Source organism: Erpetoichthys calabaricus, chromosome 1 (assembly GCF_900747795.2).
Source record: "Erpetoichthys calabaricus chromosome 1, fErpCal1.3, whole genome shotgun sequence".
Classification (NCBI taxonomy): Eukaryota; Metazoa; Chordata; class Cladistia; order Polypteriformes; family Polypteridae; genus Erpetoichthys; species Erpetoichthys calabaricus.
The window spans coordinates 37,829,502-37,845,835 of NC_041394.2; the positions used below are offsets into that span (position 1 = coordinate 37,829,502).

The following is a 16,334-nucleotide window of genomic DNA, read 5'->3' on the forward strand; positions in this document are numbered from 1 at the left end:
AATGAGTGTTGGCAAAATAATAATCACACAATCTGGGTAATATTCAGGACATGTTTCTTAGGCTACCTGGTGTTTTTTTGTCTTGGTATGTTGATTTGCCTCTTGTTCATTGTGGTCCGGCATGGCCTGTGGATGGAGTGTCACAAACAGAAAGCGTGGCCTGTTTGAAAATAGCAGCTGATAGAGAGATAGAGAGACTGATCCTTTGTATCAGCATTAATTTAAAGGAATTCTGAAGGTTCTTGTCACTCCCTGCTTCACATCCTTTATTTTAGCCCAGCTCTGCTGCACTCTGTTCATATTCTGTATGGCCAGTTTCAAAGGATATACAAATGTAGTTTGTAAGTCATAAAGTCACTGGCTTACTCTGGTCAGTTCTCCCCCTAACTAAAGGTCTTATTTGATTTGTTAAGTTGTAAATATCCCCAAGCAAGGGCTGGCTCATAATGCTTCCCTACATTTAGTAATTAGATACTTAAACAATCACTTTAAAACATTAAACATAAAACATTAAAAATAACAGAAACAATGATCAACCTCTATGCTAGATATAATTCTCCATTACAGGTGTTCACAATGATAATTCAGAAACAGAATACAGAATGGGATTGATGTGCCAACACTATGATAATGAGAAAAGATAAAAATTACTGAAAGAAAGAAACTGCCAGGATGTCACAAACTCATTCATGGCCTGTGTACCCTGTAAATTCTTCTCAAATGTATTCTTTTGGCTAAATGACAGATAAAAAAGAAAAATAAATAAATTCTCAGACTTGAATTTAAATAGAACTTATTTCAACCAGCTTCAAAGTCCACCCAATCCATTCCCCTGATGAGCTTCTATTTTCTTGCCAGCAGGGGTCTTTACTGTGGCCCTTCACACCACATATGTAAGCCATTTCTTACACAAAAATCAAGACTTATAAAAAAACAAACTTTGCATGGAAATTGACTTAAAGTTATGGAAAGTTCTGACCATTCATAAGTCCTATGGAGACATTTTTGCTGTTGGCACTTTAGTGATTCGAGTCAACAGAACAATGAAGTGAATAGAAAATCTAATTTCTTTGCGTATTTCAATGATGCATTTCTAACATTCTGAAGGCCATCCATCCGTTTCCTAAATCCAGTTGTTCTAAACCAGAAATGGAACAGAATGTTCTCTGTAATGTAGGCTTCGAGTTAACACACAACTCCAAGAGGGCGGCTCTGGAACATCTAAATCTGCTTATAACTCAGTCATTATCACAATAAAGGACACAAATACCACTAACGACATTTAAATGACGGAAAACATTGTGTTTTTAAGTTTGTTTGTCTATACATTTTTGATATGGCAATAAAATCACTTTATTATTTTAAGAAGGTAAAAAATGTACACATAGATTAACATAGTTACCGATTTGAAAGGTGGAGCATTTTCTGTTATTTATTTGCTTCATAAAAGAGACAGATAGTCAGTCAGACAGTCATCGTCCAACCCGCTATATCCTAACACAGGGTCACGGGGGTATGCTGGAGCCAATCCCAGCCAGCACAGGGTGCAAGGCAGGAACAAATCCCAGGCAGGGCACCAGAAAGAGATAAATTTTTGTTTTTTAAATATTTACTCACAAGGGTATGAGTGATGAATGATGCAGTTTTTCTCAGACCGCCATGCCACCGTTTATACAAGCGGGCATAAGCGCTGAGCACACATGCACTACTATTGCTCCTTCTGAATACTGAGGATCTGTTTGCCGACAGGGGCACCTTTCAGGCATGTAAAAGAGGAAAAAACTTAATTTAACATATTCAAGTTGAAATAGCCTCTTTCAAGCTAAAACTGAAACAGTGAACTAAGCTGTAATTGAAATTGTACAAAGTATTTCTCTATCTGTTTTAAGGATTGGTGATATGCAAGTGAAAGTTGCTTTGGGCTGGACAGATTATAGTATTTGTATTTTGTAAAGCCACTTATCCAGGGCAGGAACAACCCCTTGAGAGGGTGCCAACTCACTACAGGGTGAACACACACACACATTACTGTATACCTTAGCATCACCAGTTCCCCTAACATGCATGCCTTTGAAGTATGGAAGGAAACCAGAGCAAACCCACGAAGACCTACATACAAACTCCATGCAGGGAACACCCGGGATGTGACCCACATGACTCCATATTATGAGGCAGCAGTGCTACCGCTGTGTCACGGTGTGCCTATTTAATTGATTAACTCAATAACTTCTGGACCATTAATTACCAGGATGCTGCAGTATTCTGTAGGTCTATGCACAGAAGATAATCAATGAACTTCATCAACTCTTAAAAATGTAACAAAATGTATTAGAAAGCAATGGTTTTATTATCAACAATAATTCTGTCAAAAATACAAAGAAACTCTTAATTGCTTTATTTACACCAGCAAAATGACTAAAAGTCTGCATTTGAATGAGACTCCTAGAAACATGGCACCTCGTAGAGAGGAGGCTTAGAAGCTTATGTGCTGCAAATTGAATGCATTTCTTTGCACTGCCCATGCTTGTTGCACACACCACATTTGGTAGTTGGTGACTGTTTGTCCATGTAGTGTTGTCCTGATGGTCAGGACAAGTCAGGCACCTCGTAATTAAGAAGTGCCTTCAGGGTAGCTATCTGCATCAGTACCAGAGCCTACAGGATCCACATAATCCAGCTGATTGTCACTCAGGCACTGTCATTATCATCAAAATATTCATCTTGCAACAAATTAAGTTGTTTAGAAACAGCAGCAGCTTTATACCGTTTTTGCAAAAACATAGCTACAGACTATCCTTTTATAACAGTATTTTACATAAACTGTTGTTACCAAAATAAAAAATTCTATGGCTATCCACTAGATGGCAACACTGTACTAGGTAACTGAGATGTGGTAGCAAAGCTTGCCAGCAACTTGTCTGCGTCTATAGCGGCTGTTTGCTGAGGTACGAGTTCTCTCGTATGTCACTTTTTGACAGGCGTTCAAAGAGTTAATATATTTACATTAACTTGGCCTTAAAAATTGAGGACAAAATACGCTTTGAGACTTGCTTTAGTAACACAGTACCTCAGTTTTTGGAGGTGCAGGCTCCTCTGGCCTCTCCTTAAACTCTACCAAATGTCTGTACTACCTCAACTTCAAGTGTTCTGTGTTCTCCCAGGGTTGGGAAGTAAACATAGCCAAATTTATATGGATTTTTTTTTGTCATACATGGTTGCTGCTGGGCAGTAATGAGGAGTGGCTAAGAGTGCACAGTTTTAAATGCATTTAAAATTTAAAAAGGAACTATGTGTAGGACCTGGTTGACATACGATTTTATAAAACCAAGGTTTTTTTTGTGTGCATTTGACGTTTTTGTCTTTCTAGCATAAGCAACATTTTAATATGGAATCTAAGCAAGGTTTTAAACACAAGGCCCTGGGTGACTGCTGGTTTGCGAGGCAGTCTGAGTTATTGCGAGAGCAGTTCTGGACTCACTGAACATGTTTCACATTTAATGTTTTACTGGCAGATCATTTATGAAAAAACTGTCAGGAATTCAAATGCTGTTAACTAAAACTGATTTACTACACAGTTACTACAGTCTATGCTGGAGGAGGAGGAGCACAGAATTGAGAATGAAACTGACAGGCATTTCTTTTTTAGGACACATTATCACTGTCCATTTCTCGCTGGTAGAGAAAGCTATTTAGAGGCCATAAAAAAGACAATCTGTCAACAATGACATGAATTAAAAAAAAAATTCAACGAAAAAAGAGAATAAAGAGAGTACTGTATGCTTTAAGCTAGGACAGCAGCAATGCATCGATCCATCCTATTCCTGCACCTGCGAGTCAGAGAGGTCAACCAATCAGTCTAGTAATGATCCTTGTGTCAGGTGAATTTTTATCGATGAGATAAACAGCACAACAGAGTCATCGCCAGTAGAGTAGGTACACACAAATAAGTCAGAGAGCAATTGAAAATGAAAGAGACAAAAGGGATGTTGCCAGGGGTAACTTAAAGTGTTAATGGTTTTCAACGAAAGGAAAGAGCTCAGAAGAAAGGAGAGACTTCACTGAGAATCACACCAGTAGAAGGTGGATGTTTAGAGGATCCTGGGGGTCTCACAAGCTGGAATCAAGCCTCATATCTGTAATTCGCTTAAAGAGGTGAGATGGTTTAAACTTCATAGAATGAAAACAGAGGGCAGGTGATTAATTTGTATAAAAGTGTAAATCAAAATCAGTGGTTGGCCTCTGCATGTTGATACAGCTACAGTATGGTTTAGGTAACGCCTGGACTGGCTTTTGAGCCAGCTAATGGACTTTACTTCACACCTAATGTGTGTCTTTGGGTTGTTGGAGTAAAATCGGCATACTTGTTGGGCCACAAAGAATAATGTTTGTCTGAAAACCATGCCATGAGATGGCTGATGTCTGAAAGAGCCTGTGGGTGTGGTAGGTTGGAATAAGCCTCACATCATAAATCTCTTAGAGAAGTGAGTCGGTCACTCACACTCCCACTTACACACACTTTCACACACATGTCCAGTGCCAGTCAAAGTCCACATGGAGTCATAGGTGGTGTCTGGAGTACACCTCCAGAGTTTCCAAAATGGAGCCCCTCGCTATCCATAGCATGGACCAAGGTAGGAGTGGAACAGAAAGGTCCCGAGTGCAGTTCCAGACTTTCCGTTCAGGACTGAGATATGCATAAACTGTGTCCCAAGGTCTCCATAGCATGCTTTCAATATAGTCTAATTTGTGGAATTGGGGGGACTTGGTCTCTAAAGTATGTGCCCCTTAACTTTTATAAGCAATGTTCCTTGGATGATGGTGCCCTAGGTGTCCTCAAGTCCTTCAGGGTGTTGGAGGAAAACCAGAACACCTGGAGAACAACCCATAGTGGTACATAGGAATATCTTCAAATTCCACATTCAATTCACCAGGACTTGAATGCAGACTCCTGGATCTGTGAAGCAGCAGCACTAACCACTGTGTCTTTGTAACTAAAAATATTTTGAATTCATATTCAAGCCCTGTGACAAAGCTTACTTCCTCCCAAAACATTTCTGATTCATAGTTGCCATGCTTTCTGCAGTAGTTGCACATCCACAATGAGAACAGCACAAGCAGCTTCTTGAATGAATTTCTATAGATATTCACAGGTGTTTGCTGGCCTGCTGCCATGCTCTAATGTGAGCAGCCTTGATTTTTTTTTTTTGTTATTTTTTCATCCACTCATTTTCAGAAATTGCTTAACCAGTTCATAGTCAAGAAAAGTAACTTCTGGCAGTAACGGATGTCAGGGATGAGACATCACTCACTCACAGCAAAGCAATTGACCTGAGTTTCTTTGAGCTGTAGGAGGAATTAAGAAGAAACTGAGAAGAATGCAGGGACATCTACAGTTGAACACAGGCTTGTCCATAGAGAGACCTCAATACTAGCCTCTGAATCATTCTTGCTGAATTTAATCTTTCATGCTTTCATTTTCAGGTATCACTCATTCCAGATATTAATATCCTCAGTCTATATGGAAAGCAGTGCATGTGAGGGAGGAGCACCCACCACACATAACATTAGATAGTCAAAAGGACATATTCACAACAAGAAAACTGACCAATCTTTGGGCCATGTGGGGAATGAGCACAGGAAGAACATGCATACTGCTCCTTGACCAAACACGAGATGGCAACATCCCTGCCATAGCTTTCAATGAGTTTCTTGGATACACATTTTCCAATATGGAGTTGTCTGGGAGCCAATTTATGTGTCATCAGATGCAGGGATGGACTCGTTCACAGACTGGATGTGACTCCATCACAGTGAACATGTACACACACATTCATTCATCCATTCCTTAATCCATTTTATATCTGGATCTGGGTGATCAGGTGGGGTGCGTTTGTCTTGGCAGAAGTGGATGTAAACTGAGAAGAAACCCGGGACAGGACACCAGACCACAGGGCACACACACACTCATTCATACAGGGCCAAATTAGACTTACCAGTTCAAACAACATACACGTCTTACAGAGAAAAGAGATGCAGACATGGAGGGCATAGCCAGACACCCTAACAGAGCAAGGTAGGATTTGTACTTGTGTCCAGAAGCTATCAAGCAGCACCTTCCATCTGGTCAAATCTGTGTCATTTTTACTTCACTATGTACCTCTTTCTTTGTTTACATGACAATTAGCTGATCAGTGCAGATCAATTCCCCTGAAGTGACATCTCAAGTCATTAAAAAGGAATAAAAACATGAAAGAGCAAGTTGGGTAACCTTTATTTAGACAAGCATGACAACATTACAGACTTGTGTGATTTTCTTTTGCAGGGTGGCCATTTAGCAATGCTGTGTGCAAGATGAGTGGCCTGGTTCAAGGAATGTCAGTCTCTGCCTCCGTCTTTACCCTGGTGGCCATTGCTGTCGACAGGTAAGAGCTGATTGATCTATTTTTCATAAGATGACCTGAAGCAGCCCGGTTTTCAACCGATGCGACTCAACAGCTTTTGCCTTCTGGTGAGCTTAGCGGGATGGCTTTTACACATTCAAAAATCCCACAGGCCACCATCTTTATTTTCATCGAGTGCAGACTAAAAGCAGACTGCTGTCTTCCAGCATTTAGGCCTACAAAGGCAGATGAGGCAGCTGGAGTTCCAAATACACTTTCTAACTGACAGAACTTTTTTTTTCATAAAAGCAGAATTCATCTGAAAATAATTAATCATTCATGTTTAACAAGCTGAGTCACTGTTGACAAAAGGTGATAAGTACATTCAAACCGGTTTTGGCCTTTTTCTGCTTTTGGTGGCACTGTTGTAATATTTAGTCTTCCTCTCCCATGTGAGTTAGATGGAAGGGAGACTTTGATCATGCACACCCTGCTGGTCTTGAATATTGACACGATCTCCTTTGTAGATTTAAGATGCCAGGAGTTTTCTTATCCTTTATTGTCACTTACACAGTTCTGCCCACTCCACTTGTTAGAGTTGTCTTCTAATTTAGCCAGCCTTGTAAAGCAAAGTTTCTCAACTTCACTCCTGGAGCACCCTTGTGGTTGCAGGTTTTTATTGTAACCAGCTTTACAATCATTCAGTGCTGTTGTGGACTGATTTCTAGCATGTTCTGTACCTTAATAAACATTTTGTATGTCTTTACTTGTAAGCTAGACAAAGCAAATGTGATATTAGATTGTGTTTCAGGAGGCATGTTTTACTTCATTGATGAGAACAGCAGCACTTTCATGTTTACCTAACCAACCCCCCTCATGTCTTTAGGACTGAGTCAGGATGTGAAATTTATGGTGCGGGGATGAACCATGTAGCATACCAGTTTGGCATGGGTGGCTGTGTTTGGACTTACAGTACATGAGCCTATAAGCCATCCACTGCAAGAAGGCCATAAACTGACTAAACAAAGCAACTGAGGGATGAGTCATACCTGTGCACTTTCATTTTTTAACTGGTCAGGAAGGGACAGGAAAATTCATTCTGTTGGTCTGAAGTAAGGCTATTAATGATTGGTTTTGAATTTGAGGCCATTCTGTACCACGTTTTGGTCCATGTTTTGTGCTAATAATGGTAGAATATTGATCACCTTTCACCATCTGGCAATAAAGAGAATATGACGATGAAGACAGCTCTGTCTCAGCAGCCATACTGAGACAGGCATGTGGCCTGTTTCAATACTCCATTCAAAGGCTGTGTGGTAGCAAAGCAAGCTAGACTGAAGATAAGCCAAGAGCCGCGGATCGACTCAAGATGCTCTGTTACGTAGACTGTAAGGGTATGGTTTGCCGATATTCACATAGTATTCAGCTTGCTTAATATTTTTGGGGCATTTTTATCATTAATACATAATTAAATGTGTAACTTAACTCCTGCCGGTTTCTTTACTCTGTCTAATTGCCTGAGGTTGCAGATGTAGAAGAGAAGGGGAGGAGAAAGTGCTGAAGTACCTGATCACAGAGTAGTAAGTGTATGGGATTTTAGATATTTTATTAAAGTCTTGCGACAGTAGATGGCGCTATACCAACACTTAACCTGACACAGACAGACGCAGGAGGCACACTTATAAAAGCACAAGCTGTTTTTTCTTTTCTTTTCGCTCATGGAGAACTTCTGCCCTGTTCCCATGGGCCCACAACACAGTCCCAAACACAAGCACAATCCCAATACTTTACTTTCTTTTTCTTTCTCCTCCACTCCCCTCCAGCAAGCTTTGTCTCCCTCCTCCCGACTCTGGCTCTCAGAGTGGTGACTGCTGGCTCCTTTTATAACGCCATCGGATCGTGGATCTACTTCCGGCAGCACTTCCGGGTGTGGCCACCTAAGAGGGCTGAGCAGCTGTTGCAGCAACCCCTGGCAGCACCCCCAGATTCCAACAGGGCTGTAGATAACTCCAACTCCCATGAAGCCCTGCAGGAATCCGAGGCACCACTGCAACCAATGGGGACTGCCATCTAACATCCCAGGGGAAGTACTGTTAAGCCCATGGTTGCTCCCCCAGTCCTCTCTGTGAAGAGGTGTCCTGGCCGGGTAATGTCCCCGGCCATCTGTGACAGCCTACACAATAAAGAGCATTAAATGGGAAAACAGAGTCACCATATGACCTTACCTGATAACACAGGTGCATTAACATGTGCTTTAATAACCTGGTTATTCACAGAAACCCAAATTCAAAAATGCAATTTATACCCTTCTTTTGGTTACAGAAACCATGTTGTTGATCTCTAAGAAACTAGGTTAACTCATGTAGCTTTCTCCAAGTGTACCAAGTTATGTAGCCATGTAAACCCTTAAATAGGTTGCAATTAAGGATTTTGTATTCTGCGCTTGTCTGTTGCACTCTGTTAGCCTGCACATATCCATGCCCTGTTACATCATTAAGAACATTTGAACATGGCGTGCAGCAACAAGAAAAAAGGAATGGATAACAGCAAATCCACACATATCTGGAGCACTGCCAATATCACCCTAATGATATATGTAAGTGCATTTGCATAAAATGTGAAAGCACATACTGTCATGTCATTTTGTCTGTCTCTTCACATGAAACACTGAAAAAATTTCTAAATCACATCTGTGATTACATCTTGCCTGAAGAAGGGGCCTGAGTTGCCTCGAAAGCTTGCATATCATAATCTTTCTAGTTAGCCAATTAAAGGTGTCATTTTATGGCAAGCCGAATTAACATTTATAGATATCTCAAAATGAATTTCAGATATCTTAAAATGTAATTGACTTTTTAAGATATCTGAAACTCGCTTTGAGATATCTTAAAATAATTTCCTTCACATTTTAAGATATCTGCAATACATTTTGAAATATCTCAAATGCATTTCAAGATATCTCAAATACATTTTCAAATATCTCAAAATAATTGTGTCTGCATTTCAATATATCTCAAATGAATTTTCAGATATCTTAAATTGACCTTTCGTGCATTTTAAGATATCTAAAATGCATTTCAAGATATCTCAAAATTATTTCCTGTAAAACTGCCTATTATTTCAATGGAACTACTGGTTTATTATAAGATATCTTAAAATGTATTGGAGATATCTTGAAATGAGCAGGAAGTGATGTTGAGATATCTGAAAATGTATTTGAGATATCTGAAAATTGACAGGAACCTGTTTTGAGATATCCGGAAATGTATTTGAGATATCTTAAAATGTGCAGGAAGTTATGTTGAGATATCTGAAAATGCAAGTATTAAGAGGAATGGCCTTACAGGTAACAGCTGTATACAGCAGGCAAGGCAAATAACTACAAAGTGAACCAATTAGCTTATGATAACAATACTTTAAAAGGATACTATGAAAGCTAAAAGGCAAGTGGATAGAAATATTGCAAATAAAGGCAAAAGATGACCCAAAGAGATTCATTTCATATTTTTGTAATAGAAGGAGAGTCAAGAAAGAGGTGAAGAGTATCAGAAACACTAAGGGCCAACTAAAATATGCAGAGATTACTCTAAATTTGCATTTTTCGAAAGTTTTCATATGTAGAGAAATGGATAACCTCCTAGCATTAACAGGAGATACTCGCTGATTTGGAAATTACAGAGTGAACAATGCTGTGGAGATTAAATTCTGTAACAAAGAAATCACTGGGACCAGATAATAATTTTTCTAGAATGCTTAAGGAGGATAAGTGCCAACTCCATACAACTTGAAATTTGATTAAATTGGGATGAGAATGTTATGTTAATAAATGTCTACCAAATTGTAAAGAAATTGTACACAGTTCCTCATAAAGTGAAACAGATTTTTGTTCAGTTTAAGTAAAATAGGACATTTTTGCATACTATTTAAGATCAGGAGGTTTGTTTCCATCAGTTTAGTAAAATATGACAACACGCTAACAGTGCAGTGTAAGATACACAACAGATTGCTCAGTATGCTGTGATATCCTATCAGGAATTACTCCAAACAGTTCTGTTAAAGGTTTAACTATCAGCTACATTTTTGGCTTGAACATTCTAGTGGTGCCATAGCATAATTTTCTTTAATTTATGCAGTACATTTTGTGTGGCTAATTTTTGCACAAACCTTACAAGGTTTATCTCCTCACAGAGAACTACAGGCGCATGGAATAAGCAAGTGGTGTGGTAGAGAGTAGGACTTTAGAGATGTTCAAAACTTGACTTGATGTTATTTTGGAGGAATAAAGTGGATAGAATTAAGAGCTATTATTACTATAATAATATTCTAATGTCACCCTGTGAATGAGGTACCTGACAACATCACTCACAAAGAGGATCTTGACATGGATACCTTTTGGATAGGCTGAGTTGAGAGAAATGTGTGGGATAAGCACTTTTGAGTTAAATGTTCAGTTATTTTTTGATTCTATGTGTCCTCTTCTAATTATTCTTCTCCTGTGCATTTGTATAATAATGGTTGTTATCATTATTCTGAGAGTGGACAGATGCTGGGTTACTTACCCATTATCCACCAGATGAAGCCTAAAGGCTTCAGTGTCAAAGGCAAAGAGTTCTTGCAGTTCTATGTAGTTCATGGTTTGTGTGGACTCATACCCTCTTGTCACTTTAATGATTCTGAGTGATCGTCTCCTGCTTTGGTTGCAGCATTTCTCCCCTAAAACAAGGGAAAGGGTCTATCAGAATGACAGATGTACCTAACTAAAGGATAACAATGTGACTATGAACTTCAGCCAGGCAACATGTTATGTATTATGGTGTTACATCCATACACATAATAACCAAAGTAAATAAAATTTAACAGCACAATATGAATTATATAGCACCATCACAACATTACATACAGCAGTAGTAAATACTTTATTACAAAAAAATACAAATATGTAAAACAACATTCAATGGCCTCTTCAGCAAATGTAGATAAACCTAATTATGCTTTTATACAAGACTAGCTGTGTTACCTGGCATGAGCAGTGGGCCTCAGTTATATGCTGTTGGTTAATTGGATGTAGCAGAAGTTTATGGAACTAATGAAGTACTTTTTTGTGTACAATATTTGTAGTTTATTTACGGGGGCTAATATTATTACTGTAGTTCATTTCTGCCATAGATCAATTCCTGCTTTTCTTAGTGACAGACTTTGGTTTCTGTTAATGACTGATGAGAATTACAGTTTTACAGAACACTGTATTCTTTTGAATTCAAATAGGTAATAAGATGAACAATGGGAATTTTTGAGTATTTGAATACCTGTCTTGTGCCCTATGGTTGCTGGGATTCAGTTCCAACTCTGCTCAGGATAAAGCAGGTTTAGAAAATAGATGACCAGATGCACTATTATTATTATCATTACTATTATTATATGTTAATGATGTTCATTTGTTTACATCTTTGCCATAGCCATAGCCAGACAATAAATTTGGAACACTGAATCGTGTTTTACTTTAACTTATTACAAAAAGCAATGGTGTGTACAGACTGCACATTTAGGCAGCCTATGAAATTAATTAAATGTTTGAAATGCCTCAAACGCATACACACCATGCTTAAATGCACCCCACCCCAAACCTCTTCAAGAAATGAGGCCAGGAGTTGGATTACGTACTTTAGAGAATGGAATCGCATGTAAAAAAGTTATAAATCTGTGTTTAATGGAAATTATCCGTAAATACCAACAAACAGATTTTTTTGTGTTATGAGGAGAATAATATGTGTCATGATATTTGCAGTACATGTGAGTCGGAGTAATGTTCACACCTAGATGCTGCTCAGCCACACAACCTTCATAATTTTTTACAGGTCTGTTACTGTCTATATATATATATATATAGTGGAAACTGGCCCGTACACAGACAGACAGACACCAAATGTCCAAAACACACACTATTTATTGTTTTCTTCTTTATACACGACACCTCACAATGCCCTTCCAGCCAATCTTAGTCCTTTCTTTCCTTTACTCTTCCAATACTTCAGCCGCCTCTACTCCTCTCCTCTGAAGCTCCATCTTCTCCCTCCCGATTCTAGCTCGTACCATGGAGTGAGGTGGCCCCTTTTATCATGTCCCGGATGTGCCCCAGGTGCTCCATGATGATCATTTGGCAGCACTTCCTGGTGTGGCGGAGCGCCCAGAAGCACTCCGGGTATATCTGGAACCTCCTCTGGAAGCACTTCCGATTGTGGTGGAAGTGCTGCATTCCAAGGCTCCCTAATCCTCCGGGCGCTCCCAGCAGGGTTGAGCTTCTATGCTCTGGTCCCATGACTCCCATACAGATCAGGGCGGCTGCCATCTTGTGGCCCGGGGGAGGAATTGTCTCTCTCCCAGTCTTTCCAGGCGTCCAGACTGGGCAGGATCCCCAGCCGCCCACCACAAGTGTGTGAAACAAATATCAACATATGTTGTATGTATTGTTGCAACCAGAGAAAGAAAACACTGGCAAAGTGAATAAAGGTTATTGAATATTTATTAACAACAGTGTGTATGTTTCAGTGTAAACATTCCTGTATACTGAATTTGGGACAAAATCTCACAATATATAAAATAAAAATTATATAAATTTGATTACACAGTGTAAGAGGTTGGGAGCATACACTGATACAGAACTTTGTCACACCCACCACACAATGAACCACCTCAGGATCCCAAATTAGGACCCTAGTGCAGCCGTTCAATGGGTGACACCTCAGCACCACACTAGTTCAGATGGAATGGAACCAGTGTGAGGTTTATACAGTGGCTGGAGTGCCAATCCTACCACCAACACCTGAGTTTTCCCTGCAAGTTGGAGGACCTCCTTTCAGGGCTTCATGCAGGTTAATGTCATACCCAGGACAAAGCAATTGCAGGTTAAGCACCTTACTGAAAGGCCCAACGGAATGGAATCACTTCTGGCATTTACAGGAGTTGAACTGGCAAAGTTTCGATTGCAGGTGTAGATGTCTAGCTTCAGAGAGTACCACTCCGTCAAGCATTTCAATATTTGGTGTATGTACTGTAGATATAAATAAAATGGTACCCTCTGGAAAAGAAATAATATCATGTACTATATGTACTGTCAGTGTAGGCGCTAATATTTTTGATATCCTAGATGAAGGTGTAAATATGGGGTCCACACATGCAGTTTAAGTCATAAGAAATTGAAGAAGTGGACTGCATTCTCCCTTGGTGTCATACTCGAGCAATAGGTCTTGCCTATGTCGGCTAATGGGTTGCCCGGCACTGTGTACAGTGTCCATTCCTTTCTCTCTTCTGAGCTGTGCTACCATGGTCAGTCATGGCCTATTGTCCTTGATGCAAGGAATCCAACTCCTCCTGTATTTCACTCTCCCTCCTGAGAGCTGGACTCAAGGTGTATAGCGTACCTTAAGTGTGTAACCACATCTTACTTCAACTTCCTTGAACCGTCCTTCTTCCACTTCAGAGGTCACATCACATATCACCCTGTCAGTTTTCTGTTGTCACAACACTTGTCACTCGTCCGTCCACACTATTGGCGTGTGGCATTGTTGTACTGGCGATGTTCAAATGACTTCACTTGTTTGTGAAGAGCGGAAAAAAACAAAAATAGCCCACTCAATACAGCATAAATATTGACATATAAAAAACATAGTTTGGCTAGTTTTCTTTTTTCTTTAACATCACCAAGTTTAAACCAAATCACTCAAAGCATGTCTGAGATTTTAGGGCATTTAGCTTTTCTATTCTAGGGGGTTTGCCCCTAAATATTGGCATATCGGAATGCCTTTTCTTAGTAGATGCCTAGTACCCTAGTTGTACAATCCTGCCAAATAAAGTTTTTGTCAATAAGTGAGTGAGTGTGGATTCAGTAAGTAATTCAAGTATACTTTATATTATGTATATAATATAAACAGTGATGTTGATATGAATTAATGTCTGAGACCACCTGTTTTCTTTTCTTTTCCTTTTCAATTTAGATTCCGTTGCATTGTGTACCCATTCAAGCCTAAGCTGACTTTACCAGAAGCGGTCATCACGATTGTAATCATTTGGGTGCTGGCGGTGGCTATCATGTGTCCCTCTGCGGTTATGCTCATGGTGAGCCAGATGGAGGACCACTATATCATTTATGACAGCGACTACAACCAGACCTTCCCGATGTACTCCTGCTATGAAGACTGGCCCGATACAGAAATGCGTAAAATCTATACCACTGTCCTATTTGCACACATCTATCTGGCGCCCCTGACTCTGATCACACTAATGTATAGCCGGATTGGGGTCAAACTGTACTCTTCATCTATGCCCGTGAGCGAGCACACAGCTGTGAATAGCAATCATCCTGAAGGAAGGAATGTGGTCTCCAGGAAGAAGATAAAGATTATCAAGATGCTGATTGTTGTGGCGCTTCTCTTCATGGTCTCCTGGCTACCCTTGTGGACGCTCATGCTGCTCACAGATTATGCCAACTTGAGCACTGACCAGCTTAACCTGATGACCAGTTATATCTTCCCTTTTGCCCACTGGCTGGCATTTTCCAACAGCAGCATTAATCCTATCATCTACGGTTACTTCAATGAAAATTTCAAAAGGGGGTTCCAAGCTGCCTTCAAATTTCAGTGCTGCTATGAAGAGATGGACCATCAAGAGACCTACGGTGAGAAGAATAGGGTCAGCACCGGGAATGTGGGCAGTTTTGGGGTAAGGAATAAAGTCTACACAGATGGGGACTCCTCCAATAGCACCATTCAGAAGAAAGATAAAAGGAACATCTCAGGAGACAGAGCTGTATTGACAAACAGACATGGGCTCAACATTGAGGACATTGACCACATTGAGCCTCTGGCCACTGGGGTCTGCCAGGCATGGGAAGTGTAGATGTGTTACTGAACTCACAAGAGGTTGAGGGCAATATTGTTTGTCCAGGGATTAGTAGACATGGAATTACAAATCTAAGAACTTCATGAAAGACAATCAGCGATGTTAGTGTTGAAAAGAGTGCAGCTATGATAGAGAGAGAGAGAGTCAGATGAGGGACTGCAAAGAATCGAATAAAGTCACCTAGAATGGTATCTTCTGTCTGCTACTGCAGTTTAGACACAGACATCAGCATGTGAACAGTAATGAGAATCATGTGTTCCATAGTAGATGTTGGTCAGGATGGGATGGATCAGGTTGTCAAAATGAGTAACATTTTCACACAAATGAACACCATGGGCTTTAGCTCCTAAGCTATTTCATGCTTTTTTCACCAGATGGGAAGGTCAGTCTGTTCACTAATGCTCTTCTAAAAAATAATAGGAAAGATTTGAAATGAGGACCAGGAGATCAAATGCAATTCAGAAAACACACACAAGATCAGAACCAGAAAATCAGACTGACCTTCCAGCACACCAAAACAAAATCCTAATTTGTAGCCAAAGAAACATAAAAAATAGTTCAAAGGTCAGGAACACAATAACTAAAGCAAACACAAATTATCACAGGGACAATCTGTCAAACTCGGATAATGAGAAAGTGCCCAGAACGAACTGTATGCCATTGACCCAAGGTTGTCATGTATGGACACTTCCAGGTGATTTCCTTAGCAACCTCAAGACGACACTGACGATTAAAAATAAAATGGTGTTGGGAGAAGACGAAAAAAATGATCAACTATACCAAAATGAAAACAAAATAAAAAACTAATATCAGGAATGGATTCAGGATTAACCAAATCTATAATGAACAAACCAATCATCAACTCAAAATAGTATTCCAAACAGGGAATATAAAACTATAAATAACAACAAACCAACCCCCTCACCACTCTTCCATGCTGCACAAATCCTCTTATGTGGCCTACCGATGTGACCTGGAAGTATAATATGCCATTGTACCAGGTTTAAACCTTACTATCTCTAATGAAATAAGCAACTCCCCGAGGGTGATCTGGTTCAC

At 39.8% G+C, this 16,334-nt stretch overlaps 1 protein-coding gene across 1 annotated transcript in view; it reads left to right on the top strand.

The window, feature by feature from the left end:
• The window catches only part of LOC114665879 (neuropeptide FF receptor 2-like), a 29,475-nt gene extending 14,203 nt beyond the window's left edge, over positions 1 to 15,272 (top strand). The window contains exons 3-4 of the mRNA XM_051919934.1: positions 6,323 to 6,422; positions 14,372 to 15,272. Coding sequence (XP_051775894.1) covers positions 6,323 to 6,422; positions 14,372 to 15,272 — 1,001 coding nt within the window. The remainder of the gene's footprint in view (positions 1 to 6,322; positions 6,423 to 14,371) is intronic.
• The last annotated feature ends 1,062 nt before the right edge of the window (positions 15,273 to 16,334 follow it).